Raw genomic sequence first — 16,715 nt, 5'->3', positions numbered from 1 at the left:
TTATGGCCATCAAACGGCCAATGAAACCGTCACCCTCTTCCCGAATGTTGCTCTTCGATATTTTGGCCCATTCCCGGCGAAGCGATTGCTTGAGGTTATCGATACTTTGATATTTTTATTGCCAGCCTTGCATTCCAAAATACTCCAGACACAATAGTCCGACGGATTGGTATCCGGAGATTCTGATGGTCATTGTGCGCTGAAAATGAAGCGAGGAACCTCATTTTGTAACCATTCTTGGGAGGCGCGTGCTGAGTGCGATTGTGCTGAGTCCTGTTGGAATGTCCAAGTTCTGCGGCCAAAATGTTTTCGTGCCCAAGGCACCATCCAGAATATTTTCACGATAATGTTCGGCATTTATTCTGATGCCACGATTAATACGAGCGGAGAACTACCATCGGCTGTTATGACGGCCCACACCATGACCGGCGCTCGAATTCTGGTGGCCAACCGAAGGTGCACAGTTTCAGCTGACCTCTTTGGTATTAAACAAGATCATTTTATTTGTTTACAAACTGCTGGACAACGAATGTTTTCTCATCGGAGCGGAGAAAACCAAATTAGGCAGTTCACCACTTTCGGCCAAGCGATGCAACTCTTTAGCTCTTTTGAGTCTATTTCTTTCTGTTGTGGTGTAAGTTACTGCACTGTTTGGATAGGTTCAGCTCACAAGCCATTTTTCTGCCACTGCAACGCGTGTTTCGATCAAGTCGCTTCTTTACTTTTCGAACCATTTCTGCTGATGTTGCTGTTTTCTTTGGTCCACTTTCGTGACGTCGGGCTACGCTACCAGCATCACGGTAACGAGCGATAGTACGAGACACAAAAGATTTATTCACATTTAAATGCTGGGGTGCTCTAACGATAGCCACATGAGGTTTTCCAGCCAAATATAAGGAAATTACACTATCACGCTTTAATTCCATCACGAATAACTTTTTTTCTGGAAAATTCTCACCAAAATGCTTTTGCACGCTTGTAAAGAATATAATAAGCTGTCACTGGAATAATTTTAAAAGCTGTCGGAACAAGGGGGGAGGTACCAGAAGCAGTGGACCGATATATTCCATCTTTACATCAGACATTGGGTCTGGTAATTTCGTTATTTCGATCAAATGATATAATTACAGAATCTATGTACAAAAATGAGGCAGAATATTGTTGTTTCAATATTTTTTTTATTAAAAATCAAATAAAAATTTTCCTGAGCTTGTAATAAAATGACACTTATCTTCACTGCACTTAGCTGCACACAAATGTGCAATTAAACTCAATTTTCTACTAATTTACCCAACACCAAAACACTCTACACATTAGATTTCATTATTGCACATTTTCATTGAATTACCTTTGGCAAAATAGCCAGCCGTTCAGAATTCTTTGAAATACCGAACCATGCAACTGGAATATTAATGAAGATATTCAGCCATGACGATACATAACCTTAAATGTCTTAAAGACACTGAACTAAGTTATTGAATTGAAATAGTGATGAGTAGTTTTTGTTTTTTTGCAAAATTTTCCTTTTAAGGCTTTCCCAAACCCGCCAAACGTCGCTGCCAAACCATGTACTCAAGTTACACACACACACACCCACACTCAAACACGTATTTGTCTATATCTGTGTAAAGATGTATGTGTATGAATGGCATCGTGCATTTGTCAACTTGTGAAAATGTAAGACAAAGAATGTTTTCAAAATGCCTTTTGAATGTTAAAATTTTCGAAACGTTTCACAGGCAAAGAAGATGTGGATGTATTAGAATGGGGAAGGCGTATATCAAAGTTCGGAACTAAATTTTGCAATGATTTTGTTTGATGTAAAATCATGTTATTTGCAGATCATCCAAGAAGTGCTTAAAATATAAGTCAAATGAATTTAGTAGAAACCAAATTAGAAAATATCAGTAGGTTTATCGACGGCATATCATGAGAAGAAAAGAAGTACCCTCAGTTCCATATGTCGCATTTGGGGCACAGAGAACCAGTATCACCTTCTCTCTCGATTTTCATTCCCACTGATTTGGCAGGACAAGAGAGTCTATTACTACTGCAAATGCAGATATTGTGAGCAAGGCTGGCATAATTGGGTCATTTTTTCTTCGAAAATTGGCAAATCGTGGCCGTCACGTTATTAGGCTATGTTAAACAAATTTTTGTTCAAAAAATAATAAAAATTGAAGAGAAGGATATTGGCAACATTTGACTTTAATAGAAGGGCGCTATGTGCCACATCGCCGAAGCTTCACTCGATTTTCAAAAAAAAATCAGACCCTATACAATAAAAATCATTTATATTGTATAAGTCTACTTCGTTACAACCTCATGTAAATATCTTCAACAACACTTACAAATTTACATTCAAATTTGGTTAAATCATACATACGTTCCATACAATTTGCATTCTCTTTCACTTTGTCCATACATTCCCATATTTGTTGATAATAACAAAACCTCAATTGAAAAAAGAAAACTGAAAAAAAAACAGAATCGAAAAGAAAGCCATAATCAATGAAATATGTGAGAAGTGTGGCAAATAATAGCATTGAATATTAATTTGTCTTAATTGAGGGAATGGAGAATATCAATGAGCAGAGAAGAAATCAAAGGCAATAACAAAATTTAGAATAGAAGAGTAATAAAAAATAAAAAGAAGCTTATTTCCTAAAAATCTCTTACTTCTATAAGAAGACTATTCGTTTTTCTATGAGAAAACACTTTGGTTTTCTATAAGAAGACCAGAAGGTCCTCTATAAGAAGGCAAGAAGGTCTTCTATAAGAAGGCAAGACGGTCTTCTATAAAAAGACCAGAAGGTCTTTTCTTAAATGACCAGAAGGTCTTCTTATAGAAGACCAAAAGGTCTTCTTATAGAAGACCAGAAGGACTTCTCTTAGCAGACCAGAAGAACTTCTATTAGAAGATCAGAAGGACTTCTCTTAGAAGACCAGAATGACTTCTCTTAGAAGACCAGAAGGACTTCTCTTAGAATAGCAGAAGGACTTCTCTTATACGACCAGAGGGTCTTCTTATAGAAGACTAGAAGGCCTTCTTATAGAAGACCAGAAGGTCTTCTTATAAAAGACCAGAAGGTCTCCTTATAAAAGACCAGAAGGTCTTGCTATAGAAGACCAGAAGGTGTGCCTATAGAAGACCAGAAGGTCTTGTTATAGAAGACCAAAGGATCTTCTCATAGAAGACCAAAGGGTTTTCTCATAGAAGACCAGAAGGTCTTCTTGTAGAAGATCAGAAGGTCTTCTTATAGAAGACCAAAAGGTGTACTTATAGAAAACCAGAAGGTGTTCTTATATAAAATCAGAAGGTCTTCTTATAGAGGACCGGAAGGTCTGCTTATAGATGACCAGAAGGTCTTCTTATAGAAGACCAGAAGGTGTTCTTATAGAAGACCAGAAGGTCTTCTTATAGAAGACCAGAAGGTTCTCTTATAGAAGACCAGAAGGACCTCTTATAGAAGACCAGAAGGTTTTCTTATAGAAGACCAGGAGGTCTTCCTATGGGAGACCAAAAGGTCTTCTTATAGAAGACAACTTATAGAAGACCAGAGGATCTTTTTCGGAATACCAGAAGGTCTTCTCATAAAAAGACCAAAGGGCCTTCTCATAGAAGACCAAAGGGTCTTCAAAGGGTCTTCTCTCATAGAAGACCAGAAGTTCTTCTCTCATAGAAGACCAGAAGGTCTTCTTATAGAAGACCAGAAGGTCTTTTTATAGAAGACCAGAAGGTCTTCTTATAGAAGACCAGAAGGTCTTCTTATAGAAGACCAGAAGGTCTTCTTGTAGAAGACCAGGAGGTCTTCTTATACAAGACCAGAAGGTCTTCTTATACAAGACCAGAAGGTCTTCTTATACAAGTCCAGAAGGTCTTCTTATACAAGACCAGAAGGTCTTCTTATAGAAGACCAGAAGGTCCTCTTATAGAAGACCAGAAGGTCCTCTTATAGAAGACCAGAAGGTCTTCTTATAGAAGGCCAGAAGGTCTTCTTATAGAAGACCAGAAGGTCTTCTCTCATAGAAGACCAGAAGGTCTTCTCTCATAGAAGACCAAAGGGTCTTCTCATAGAAGACCAAAGGGTCTTCTCAAGAAGACCAGATGGTCTTCTCATAGAAGACCAGAAGGTCTTCTTATAGAAGACCAGAAGGTCTTCTTATAGAAGACCAGAAGGTCTACTCTCATAGAAGACCAGAAGGTCTACTCTCATAGAAGACCAGAAGGTCTGCTCATAGAAGACCAGAAGGTCTTCCTATAGAAGACCACAAGGTCTTCCTATAGAAGACCAGAAGGTCTTCCTATAGAAGACCAGAAGGTCTTCCTATAGAAGACCACAAGGTCTTCCTATAGAAGACCACAAGGTCTTCCTATAGAAGACCACAAGGTCTTCCTATAGAAGACCACAAGGTCTTCCTATAGAAGACCACAAGGTCTTCCTATAGAAGACCACAAGGTCTTCCTATAAAAGACCACAAGGTCTTCCTATAGAAGACCACAAGACCTATAGAAGACCACAAGGTCTTCCTATAGAAGACCACAAGGTCTTCCTATAGAAGACCACAAGGTCTTCTTATAGAAGACCACCAGAAGGTCTTCTTATAGAAGACCACCAGAAGGTCTTCTTATAGAAGACCACCAGAGGGTCTTCTTATAGAAGACCACCAGAGGGTCTTCTTATAGAAGACCACCAGAGGGTCTTCTTATAGAAGAGCACCAGAAGGTCTTCTTATAGAAGACCACCAGAAGGTCTTCTTATAGAAGACCACCAGAAGGTCTTCTTATAGAAGACCACCAGAAGGTCTTCTTATAGAAGACCACCGGAAGGTCTTCTTATAGAAGACCACCAGAAGGTCTTCTTATAGAAGACCACCAGAAGGTCTTCTTATAGAAGACCACCAGAAGGTCTTCTTATAGAAGACCACCAGAAGGTCTTCTTATAGAAGACCACCAGAAGGTCTTCTTATAGAAGACCACCAGAAGGTCTTCTTATAGAAGTCCAGAAAGTCTCCTTATCTATCTATCTTCTATAAGAAGACCCTTTGGTTTTCTATGAGCAGACCTTTTGGTCTTCTATGAGGAGACATTTTGATCTTCTATGAAAGGACCTCTTGGACGTCTATGAGAACACTTTTTTCTTCTCCCGTCTGCTATGAGAATTTATTCTTGGTTTTCTTGCGAAAATATAACTTTTTAATGATTTCATTATCTTTTAATACGAAGCAGAGCAATTTTACCATAGGACCTTTGAAAAAATGCAGGAAAATTCAAACGATTCTTGACTTGTTTCTCCTCCAAAAAAAAATTGCCAACACCCCCACAAATGTTGTTGCATCAAGTGTTTCATTGTTTGGTGGCAAAAAGTTTAATGACCACATGGCAGTAAGCCCGTCCACCAGGCACATATCCACTCCCTTTTAATGATTATGAAGTGTGGTGGTGGTATGGCAATTCATTGGTTTATTTGTTTTTTGAAACCAAAAAAAAAATTGCATTAATAATTTATTGGAAAAAAAAGGTGTGTTCCGCACAGGCGGTCGGGCGGACAGTCAGACATAAACACATATGCACGTACTTATTGCCGGTCGCTGTCTTGTGTTTTGAGAATTTCTCTCGAGACATGTGAATGTAAAAATGAAACGAAAACACACAAATCACCCAAAAGGCACCACACGAAATATAAACCGAATAGTATTGAAGAAAAATACTTTATTGGTGGCAGAAACAAATATGTCTCTGGCCAATAAATTAATGCAACTCAGGGGGTGTACTTTTGCGAGATGATAGGATATAAAAATTATAATAAAATAGCAGTCAATTCAGTAGTTCTATTGTAGATCATTTTATTGTTTCAAGAAGGGGTTTTTTATTCCAATAACTCAAAAATTTTAAAAATTTTTGGCGTGGGCCAAAGTACCTTCAAAATTTCTCAAATATACCTCAAATGCTGAATTCCCTGTTATTTATAATTTTTATTGCGGAAAGTCTTTTGATATATTTAGTCTTGAGTTACATATCTTTTGAATATCAATATTGAAATATGAAAATCAAAAATAACAAAGTCAATATGGTTGACATCACTCCAATTGCCTCACCCTCTTACTGCGACAGACAAACTTAACTCATAACATTTACCATTCACAAATAATTCACACGAAACTAAAGAACCAATCAAGATAATGTACTCCAAGATATGTGTTGCTGCATATCTCTGGCTTTGGTGTGGAACTTCCTTAACTCACAACTTGAATACGAATACTGATGTCATGTTTATGACACCACGGCATCCAAATATCAGATTTGATAACACTGTGCAACACAGAAAAAAATATGGAACATGTTAAAAAGCAGTAAGTTCGACCGGACCGAACTTTGAGTACCCTCCACCATTTGGAACGATTTACGAATTTTTTTAAAAAATGAAATCCCTTAAAAATTCTGTTAAAATCTTAAAAATATCTAATATCGTAAGGTGCCGATATATTGGGGTGATATACAATATTGTGGACCTATACAGACAAATCTACGTCTGGGGGTAAAGTACTCACAACTTCTTGTGTGGAATTTCAGACAATTCCATTGAGAAATGTGGTTAAAATCATGTTATATGGGTGCTATACGATATCGTGGACCGATATATACCATCTTCGAACTTGACCTGCCTGCAGACAAAAGACAGATCTGTGCAAAATTTTAGCTTCCTATCTTTATTCGTTTTGACTGTAGCGTGATTACAACAGACGGACGGACGGACAGGGCTAAATCGTCTTAGAATTTTACGCTGATCAAGAATATATACACTTTGTTGTACCCTCCACCATACTATGGAGGGTATATTAATTTTGTCATTCCGTTTGTAACTCCTCGTAATACTCATGGCAGGTTAAGTTCGTAAATGGGCCATGTAGGTCCAAGTTATCATATAGCCCCCATACTACGGTACCTCCCGATATTCGGTATTTTGATGATTTTAGCGACATTATTCACCGGAATTCTTTCAAATTAGGCATTTTAAGTTTGTAATGGATACTACAGCCTAAGACAGAAAATTATCTGTGCAGATCCACGTCTTCGTATAGCCCCCATATACCGTACCCCTCGATATTCGGTATTTTGATGATTTTAGCGACATTATTTACCGGGATTGTTTCAAATTTCGCATGCGAAGTTCGAAATGGATACTTCAGCCCATGCCAGAAAATACCCTCGATATTCGGTATTTTGATGATTTTAGCGACATTATTTAACGGAATCGTTCCAAATTTGGTATTTGAAGTTCGTAATAGATATTGCAGCATAAAACAGAAAATGGGCCATGTAGGTGCACGTCTTCGTATAGCCCCCATATAACGGTACCCCCTGATATTCGCTATTTTCATGATTTTAGCTACATTATAAACAGACTTTTCTTCAACACCTCACCGCTGGACAATGAATGTTTTCTCATCGGGAACGGAAAAACCAAATTCGGCAGTTCACCACCTTCGGCCAAACGAAGCAACTCTTCAGCTGTTTTGAGTCTATTTTCTTTCTGTTGCGGTGTAAGTTCTTGCACTTTTTGGAATTTCAATAGCTTTACCCCGAGCTTATTTTTTAATTTTTGCCGAATGGAATATTGCGATATGTTCAGCTCACGAGCCATTTTTCGGCCACTGCGAGGCGGGTTTCGATCAAGTCGCTTCTTTACTTTTCGAACCATTTCTGCTGATATTCCCGGTTTCTTTTGTCCACTTCCTTTACATCGGGCTACGCTACCAGTATCACGGTAACCAGCGATGGTACGAGACACAAAAGATTAATTCACATTTAAATGTTGGAGTGCTCTAACGATAGCCACTTGAGGTTTTCCAGCCAAATATAAAGAAATCACACTATCGCGCTGAAATTCCATCACGAATAATTTTTTTGTTTTGGAAAACTCTCACCAAATGCTTTTGCTTTACGCTTGTAAACAATATAATGAGCTATCACTGGAATAATTTTAACAGCTGTCGGACGAGTGGCTTACAAATGACAGCAGTCTGGAGTTGGCTGCAGTTTTTTCCTCTCACCCTGTATATGTTTCATCCTATTTGGCCTTTAGACACCACATTCGTAATGTGCATTCGACAACAATGATATTTGGTGTCAGATATCTTATATAGCTCGGAAATACTTTTGCCAAATTTTATCGAGGTCGGCCAAGATTTAGATATAGCTCCCATATATTTCCTTAATGCGATTTCAGGCTTATTGTGCATATAATGGCTAATATCAGCCCAAATAGAGTGAATTTGCGGGACGTATGTTTCCATTTGGTGGAACTCGACTCCGATAAATATTTGTTTAATACAATCCTTCTCGAGGTGCGAATCATGCACTCTATAGCAATGTTAATTGGTATAAAATATAAAAAGGTCTCCGTCAAATTTAGTGAAAATCGATCCAGAATTCGATATGCCTCCCATTCATTAGTTCGTTCTGAAACCAAATTATAACTGCTCTATAGCCAAATATTGATAGGTGGTATGATCTACTTCAAATAAAATCTTTTTTTTACGGGAGCTCTACTAAATATGCATAGTGGTGAAGGGTATCATATAGTCGGCCCCGTCCGACTTTAGACTTTTTTTCTTACTGCTTTATTATTTTTAACCAAATTTTGAAAGAAGGTTTAAAAAGACCCCCTTGGTGACTCGTTTGAGGGTTAAAATTGTTGATAGCTGTAATATTGCTAAAGACACTATGCACCAAAAATATAAGGATTCCAAGGAAACTTAATCCGAAAATTTCAAGAAAAAAGTGAAGAGGGAAAACCCTTCCCCTTATTTTATGTTATTTTGAGATGTAAAATTTGAAGAAGCCGACGCAAGTATCCTCTGTTTTTAGGTCTTATTTAAATTTTTTCTGTAATTATTTAAAAATAAATCGAATTTTGTGACACGCTGTAATTCAATCAGTGAAAACGGCAGAAGTTCAGTTGCGATGAGCCACCTATGTCCACAATCATTAGCAACTTTCAAACTCCCAGATATATGGAATGAGATTGTTAGGAGGATGTATTCCACTTCTCTTAGAACGATAGATATGAATAGATATATAGTATTAATTTAATTTTAAAACTAAACTCTTTAAAAATGCGCAAATAATCTGCAAAAGGACATAGAACCATGTGTAAATCAAAAAGTCCTTCCGGAAGTCTATGTATGTATGCCACAATGATGAGATACAGAGATTGGTCAAACTCATCTATTTAAGAAGTGACATTTTGCCGCTTTGTCACAATCCCATACAACACCGTTGTCAAATACTTTATTTTTATATGTATGTGTGTTGCGACATCTTTATTGTCACATTTTCACCTTTCGAACATTTCCGCCATTAGCTGGAGAGACGTTTGATTGCCTATGAAATTTCCTGTATTTTATTTTTACCCCGCCGCCCTCCTTATTGTTATTTATTTTGCGGGTTTCTTTGCCTGAAATACGGATATGAGTTGAATAAATATGACCTTTGAGAGTGTTGTCCGCAAAACACGAAAGGACCACGCAGAGAATTTGAAGAGAAAAGGAAAAAAACTAAAATAAATACATTGTATCAGGGAAAAGTATTGATTTATTGAATGGCCGGATGTCAGGGAAGTAAAATACACTCTAGGTATGTGTCAAGGATTCGCAATGATGAAAGGTGAGAAGAAACAATTAAAATTGTTAAAAATCCTAACATGAAAAAAGGGTTAAACCCTAGGGACAAGATTACAATTAGAGTATTTTTACTCTCTGATTATATTGTTTATAAATCATGGCTGCTCAATACCGTGTGCCAGCACATGAGTCCGCAAAAGAGAATACATTAGAGAAGACCAGTAAGGAAGAGTCAAAAATCACAACCTCACCACTATGCATATACAGGGTGAGATGAAAAAACTGCAACCAACTCCAGACAGCTGTCATTTCTAACCCATTCGTACGACAGCTGTTAAAATTATTCCAGTGACAGCTCATTATATTATTTACAAGCGTACAAAAGCATTTTGGTGAGAATTTTCCAGAAAAAAAGTTATTTGTGATGGAATTCAAGCGTGATAGTGTGATTTCCTTATATTTGGCTGGAAAACCACACGTGGCTATCGTTTGAGCGCTCCAGCATTTAAATGTGAATAAATCTTTTGTGTCTCGTACCATCGCTCGTTACCGTGATACTGGTAGCGTAGCCCAACGTCAAGGAAGTGGACGGAAGAAAACAGCCACATCCGCAGAAATAGTTCGAAAAGTGAAGAAGCGACTTGATCGAAACCCGCGGCGCAGAGGCCGAAAAATGGCTCGTGAGCTGAACATATCGCAATATTCCATTCGGCAAAATATTGAAAAATGAGCTTGGGATAAAGCTATTGGAATTCCCAAAAGAGCAAGAACTTACACCGCAACAGAAAGAAAATAAACTCAAAAGAGCTAAGGAGTTGCTTCGCTTGACCGAAAGTGGTGAACTGCCGAATTTGGTTTTCTCCGATGAGAAAACATTGTCCAGCAGTTTGTAAACAAAGAGAATGATCGAGTTTACTTGCCAAATAGGTCAGATGAAAATGTGAACCTCCGGTTGGCCATCAGAACTCAAGCGCCGACCATGGTTATGATGTGGGCCGCCATAGCAGCCGATGGTCGCTCTCCCCTCGTATTAATCGATCGTGGCATCAGAATAAATGCTGAATATTATCGCGAAAATATTCTTGAGGGCGTATTAAAGCCTTGGGCACGAAAACATTTTAGCCACAGATCTTGGACATTCCAACAGGTCTCAGCACCATCGCACTGAGAACGCGCCACCCAAGAATGGTTACAAAATGAGGTTCCTCCCTTCATTTCCAGCGCACCCAAAATCTCCGGATACCAATCCGTTTGACTATTGTGTCTAAAGTGTTTTGGAAGGTTGGCACTAAAAAATACCAAAGTTTCGATCACCTCAAGCAAGCGGTTCGCCGGGAATGGGCAAAAATACCCCAGAGCAACATTCGGGCAGCGTGTGATGGTTTCATTGGCCGTTTTAAGGCCATAATTCGAATGAATCTAAACGTATTCTATATTTGATGATTTTTCCGACATTTTTTGCTTTCATTCAAAAAAATGTAAAAATTATGGCGTTTGACTTTGTTGCAGTTGTTTTATCTCACCCTGTATTGGCGCCCTCTCATAAATCGCCCTACAGTAATGGGCTCTATAGGAGCCATCTACCACAGGGATGCACCGGAGGAAATTTTGTTTCCTTCCCCACAACCTTAGCCTTTCCATCTGGTGAGATGAAATGTCAATCCAGATGGGAAAGGCATAGGCGACGATAGGTCTGATCACATGCCGGTAAATCAAGCGCCTAACACCTTGGGAAAGGCCACCACTCATCCTCAAGATTCCACTGTATCCGAAATATACACTTTTGGCCATTGAAAGGGTATGGTCTATATGACGAATACTCGTGAAATACTACCCCTAAATATCTTCTCTTCTCTGAGATGGGAACATGCTCCGATCCTAACTTTACAACTGGGGGAAATCTCCTAAAATGAGGGTAGACAATGCCTGGCCGACCAATTGTGAACAAATAATAATTTAATTAATTCTAGTGGGTCCGCTTTAAATTGTAGATATGTTTAAATTTATCCAATCATTGTAAATACAATAGAAACTCTGCATAAAAAATTTCTAACCTCATCTTCACTTATCTTCTAATTCCAGATTTTCCAAAATAATGCACGCCTAGACTTTGTTACAAAAGTGAGAAATCAAAAACATTTTCTAACCGGAAAATTTCAACAGTTTTGAAGTTCCTTGCTGATTAAAGTTTCAAACTCAAATTCAATAATTCAACGCCTTCCATAAATAAATACAAATTAATTCCAGAACAATGCATGAGAGACGAGTAAAAAAGTAAGATTTCCGACTTAAATATTTTTACATAACATTTAATTTTTAATGATTCTCATTCGCCAAACAGAATCAAGGGTGGTCATTATGTTGCCACACATGGTCGTTCAACCCCCGACCCACCCTATGTTCACTCAAATCGTGGCTATTCCACCGATGGCGAGGAATCACATCGGGCACCCTCGGAGCGCACGATGTCCGAGTATACAATAGCCCATGAACGTACCTCGCCGCAAGGGCATTATCATTCATCGCGTAAAACCCGCATCAATAATGGTCATTCGAATGGCCACTATTCGACGTCGGTAGTCGATAGTGGTGGTCCACGCTCTCTCAGTGGCCCACCACCAACCCGGCTGCCACCACGAGCCCCCTCAGCTCTGAGCTATGATCATAATGGTGGAGATACTGGCAGTGATATTTATGTGACCAGTGCGGCTTACAAGGCACCATCCGAAATAAGGTGAGGTGTAATGACAGGGAAGAGATTTATTGTAATTTTATTTATTCTTCTCTCGACAGTCGCTACAGTCATCGCCCACCATCGAGAGCACCGCGCAGTGTTTACTCCGTAGCCAGTACTGCCAAAACGGGTCGCAGTGCCCGAAGCACAACAAAACGTGGAGCCAAAATCGAAACAATGTCAGCCCCAAATCCCTTCTGTCCCAATGTTAAGGGTGTCTGCTGTCTGATGTTGCTGTTGAATTTGGGTCTGATCTTGGTAACGCTAGGCTTTGTGATTGTGGTGCAATTCTATGAACCGTTGTATGTGTGGTAAGTAGGAAAGAAAATCATGATTTTTACTTAGATATAAGGCAAAAGGAACGACCATAAAGAAGCCGTCTAGAGGTATTGGAAGAGTTTTCTTTTATGGCTTATAGCCGTACAACCATGGAAGTCTTTCAAAGAGTTAGAAAGATATCGAAATCAACAGTAAATCCATCAAAGTTGGGTATGGAAAAGAATAGAACTTTTTATAATAAATGGCTCTTTTCCAGAACCAAAAATTTAACAAATTTACTACGATAACCGATTTTTCCTTCTAATATCGAAAATTGCAAAACTAGTAGATTCTTGCAGGTTCCAGAATAGACCATATGTTATATAAATAAAAAAGCAAAATTTTAGGCGAAGATCTCATCTTCATATATCAAATTCCGTTCTCACCAATTGTTGGTCTTATTCCTAAACACGATGGCAAGATCCTACTTTTCCATATCATTATTATTTCCGTTTTATTCGCAGACATATTTCAGCCCAAGGGACAAGGGAATAGGATATTATTGACCGGATAACTAGATTGTAGATAAGCAGTTTTACATCCGTCGACAGTCCTCCTCGCATCCGAAGTTGCATCTGGTAGGCGTAACTTATAACTTTAGACAGCACATAGTCCATGTGACGACTGGAGTCAAGTCCGTCGTGCAGAATGATTCCCAGGTATTTATTCTATCGAAAGTTCCAATTAGTTGGTAATCAACGTAGGGATCGTAGAGATGTATCTCCGGAAGCTCTTTGCTCTAGACTGTGGTTTGCCTTGCTCTGTTCCAGAACTTTCAAAAATATAAAAATGTTACTACGATCGCTTACATTTCCTTTATGATATCGAAATAAAATTGCAAAACTAGAAGATTCTTGCAGATTTTGGAGCAGAGCATGTGCTATATAAATGGAAAAATCATACTTTTAGGCGCAGATCTGAAGTTCATATATAAAATCTCATTGTCATCAATTATTGGTTTACTATGGTTTGCTATGGCAAAGAAATAGTTTACTATGGGCTACATATCTTGTTTGTAGATAAAAATCTCTTCAAAGAATCTCTTGTGCTGGACCATTCCTAGGTATTTCATTGTATCGAAAGTTGCAATTAGTTGGTTAGCAACCTTGATCGTAGGGATGTATCTTCGGAAGCACTTTTCTGTATGCTGTAATTAGCCTTTGTAAACCACAGATACGCAGTTTCCAACGTCGAGGTAAAGTCCTCATTTGTTTAAGTAGTTGTGGAACATTCAATCTTATTTTCACTGTGCTTCTGAAGCGATCTCGTAGTACCAATAAAATGTCATCGGCGTACATTATCAGTTATCTTCCATCAAGTGATCCGGGAATGTCTCTAACAAACATGTTCCTGAGGAACTCACAGTGATCCCTGAGGAGCTCTCACTTTGACCAGTCGTTGCTCAGACAGGTAGTCATCAACTCTAAGTCTTTATCCTAGAGAAAGCTTGCTGCCATGCGACAGGTTGTCCATCGAATCCAAACTATTGCATTTGGTATAAAATGCAATGTTGTCGTTTGATACGGTTCAAAGACTATGGTGAAGTCCAGACCAATTGCAATTGTTCCCATTTTGGTCTTGTAACCTAAAGCTCCCCCTAAGGGTTGCATCTGAGCCGAGCTTAGGAATTGGAATCACTAGTACCTCCTTCCAAGCTATTGGGAAATAGCCGATATTGAGGCAATGGTTGAGTAATATTGTGAGGAAAACGACGATGGCTTCACCAGCTTTCTTTACAACAATATAAGGGGCCTTATCGATGCCACAAGCATTCCTCAGTGACCTTCTTGCTATAGTTGATCCGACCATGTCTGGATCAACAAATTCATTTCTACTCTGACTTCGTATCCGAATGCAACAGAGGACACGTGATTTGTAATACTTCCGCTGCTGAAAAGACCAGGTTTCGCAAGGAATTGTCTATTATTTCCTCAGCCTGACGACTATCCTGTATATATTCTGCCAGGATCTTAACTTTTTGTGTGTTACCCGAGTTAACCACTCAATCATTGTTTATAATTCCTTTCATAGGCTGCAGGAATGTCTCTCCAGCGGATCTCTTGACCTTCCATTATGTTTTCGAGCTCATCTTAATGTTATCCAAATAGCCCTTCAATTAGTTGGTCACCAACTTTGATCGTAGGGATGAAGTTCTTTGCTGTATATTGTGGTTTGTTTTTAATTTCCATTACCTTCCACTGATGTGTTGATCAGGTTGCGTAAAAAATTGTCTATTACTTCCTTGGACTGATGTCTTTGCTGTATATGGTCTGCCTAGGATCTCAAGTTTTTGTGTGCCATCCGAAGTTAACACTTCATCATTGTTTACGATTACTTTCTTTAGCTGGCGGTATGCTACGACAGCAGCTCTGTTAATCTTCCCATATGTCTCGAAGTTCACCTCAATGTTTTCCAAGTAGCCCTTGAAGCGATCTTTTTCGTGAATAATAGCCAATTGCTTGATTATTATGCTTAGGATCCTTATGTCGACCTTGAAGATTGGATTGCGATCAGAATCTGCTGTGCGTCTTAAGATTCCCCATAGCCTTTTCTGCTCGCCGATAAAATTAAATATGTTGGGGAAAAATCTCCAAGGAAGCGACCTCTGACATCCTGTGTTGGCACGATGTTTTCGATGGACAATCTGAATTCGAAGCTCAGTCTAACTACACATGAACCTACCCCTACAATGGTTACGTTTCGATACACGGGAAGAATGTGCTCAAGCAGTCCATCCTGTATTTCTGTATCCAGTCTATAGGTCTCGTTGGCTCCAGTGTTGAACACAGATCAAGATTTGGGCAGCTGTTGTGGAAAGAGTGTACGGTTACACTTCCTCCCCAGCCGTTTAGAGTTCAAACCGCACCCAACAACCCCCTCTGCGGTTGCAAAGCTGCAACAGGTTCGGCCTGTGGCACATTGCAATAAAAACCATGCTTGTGCCGCCCCTTGTTCGAATAGTTGCTTCGCAGGATTCAATTTGCCCGTTACTCTCAAATTCTAGCTTCAACTTTGCGTTTTTGTGAGAGAAGAAGGAGGTAAGAGTAGGCGTAAAAAGGATAACTTCTAACGATTGAAAAGAGGCGGTAACAAAAAATCGGAAGGAAAGGAAAGTTGCCAAAAGGATCTTATACTCAAGGAACTGGTCTGTGATGTGTTTAAATAATAAAATATTTGTACAAGGTCCCAGCGGACTTTTTTCACACGTTTCCGCACTAAACACATTTAAATCTCAAATGAAACTAAACTATTGGTAGGACCGACCAACTATTCCAAAAAACATTTCCTTAGAATATTTGTTGGGGCGGGTATACTTCCCACGGGCCATCAAGAATTTATTTAAGTTTGAAAGTGAAAAAGACCCCAGGGATCTTCTCACCAGTCGTAGGTTTAATAGTACTAACTTTTTTTCTTTTGTTTTCTTTTTTTCCAGGATCCTTGGTATCATTTTCCTAATTTTCGGTTTCTTAACGCTCATCGGTTGTATGGTCTACTGTGTGTATGTGTGTCGAGATGCCAAAACGCCATCACAAGTTCGAAATGAAGATCTCTATTGGACCCGACATTGGCAAAAGAATATCGGCTATACACCGCAAGAAATCAATTATAAGGCAGATAAATACGATGCCTATTCGGATCGTTATTCGGTTGGTAAAATGAGTGGCAAATATTCCGATAGAGAAAGTAATCGTTATTAAGATAAAAAACGATTACCTCAGCCTGACCTGAGAAATACCAAGTAACCGCCAACCGAATACAACACACACATACGTTCACGTACTTAAAGTCCAAACAAAAAAATATAATTAATTGTATTCTAACAAACGTACCTGCTGCAGCAAGTGACTTGCAAGTTCGTATGGTTAGCAGAGAATGAAATATAACTCTATATCATATAATGAAAATATTTAATAATTTTTATATGCATATAAATGTGTAAATGTTTAATTGTTATAATAGATTTAACTAATTTTAATGACAAAATATAAATAATGAAGTAAAAAAAGAAATGATTAATTTATTTAATCGTTTTTTT

At 38.6% G+C, this 16,715-nt stretch overlaps 1 protein-coding gene across 1 annotated transcript; it reads left to right on the top strand.

The window, feature by feature from the left end:
* The first annotated feature begins 11,688 nt into the window (after nucleotides 1–11,688).
* LOC101896397 (uncharacterized) lies at nucleotides 11,689–16,715 on the top strand. The gene is made up of 4 exons (XM_059125976.1): nucleotides 11,689–11,901; nucleotides 11,969–12,361; nucleotides 12,421–12,672; nucleotides 16,113–16,715. Exons 1-4 carry the CDS (start codon nucleotides 11,879–11,881, stop codon nucleotides 16,375–16,377), a joined length of 933 nt encoding a protein of 310 aa, XP_058981959.1. The 5' UTR covers nucleotides 11,689–11,878; the 3' UTR covers nucleotides 16,378–16,715.

This window comes from Musca domestica, unplaced genomic scaffold (assembly GCF_030504385.1).
Source record: "Musca domestica strain aabys unplaced genomic scaffold, Musca_domestica.polishedcontigs.V.1.1 36, whole genome shotgun sequence".
Taxonomy (NCBI): Eukaryota; Metazoa; Arthropoda; class Insecta; order Diptera; family Muscidae; genus Musca; species Musca domestica.
Note: the sequence above shows the minus strand (reverse complement) of the source record. Positions and strands in the feature narration are given on the sequence as shown.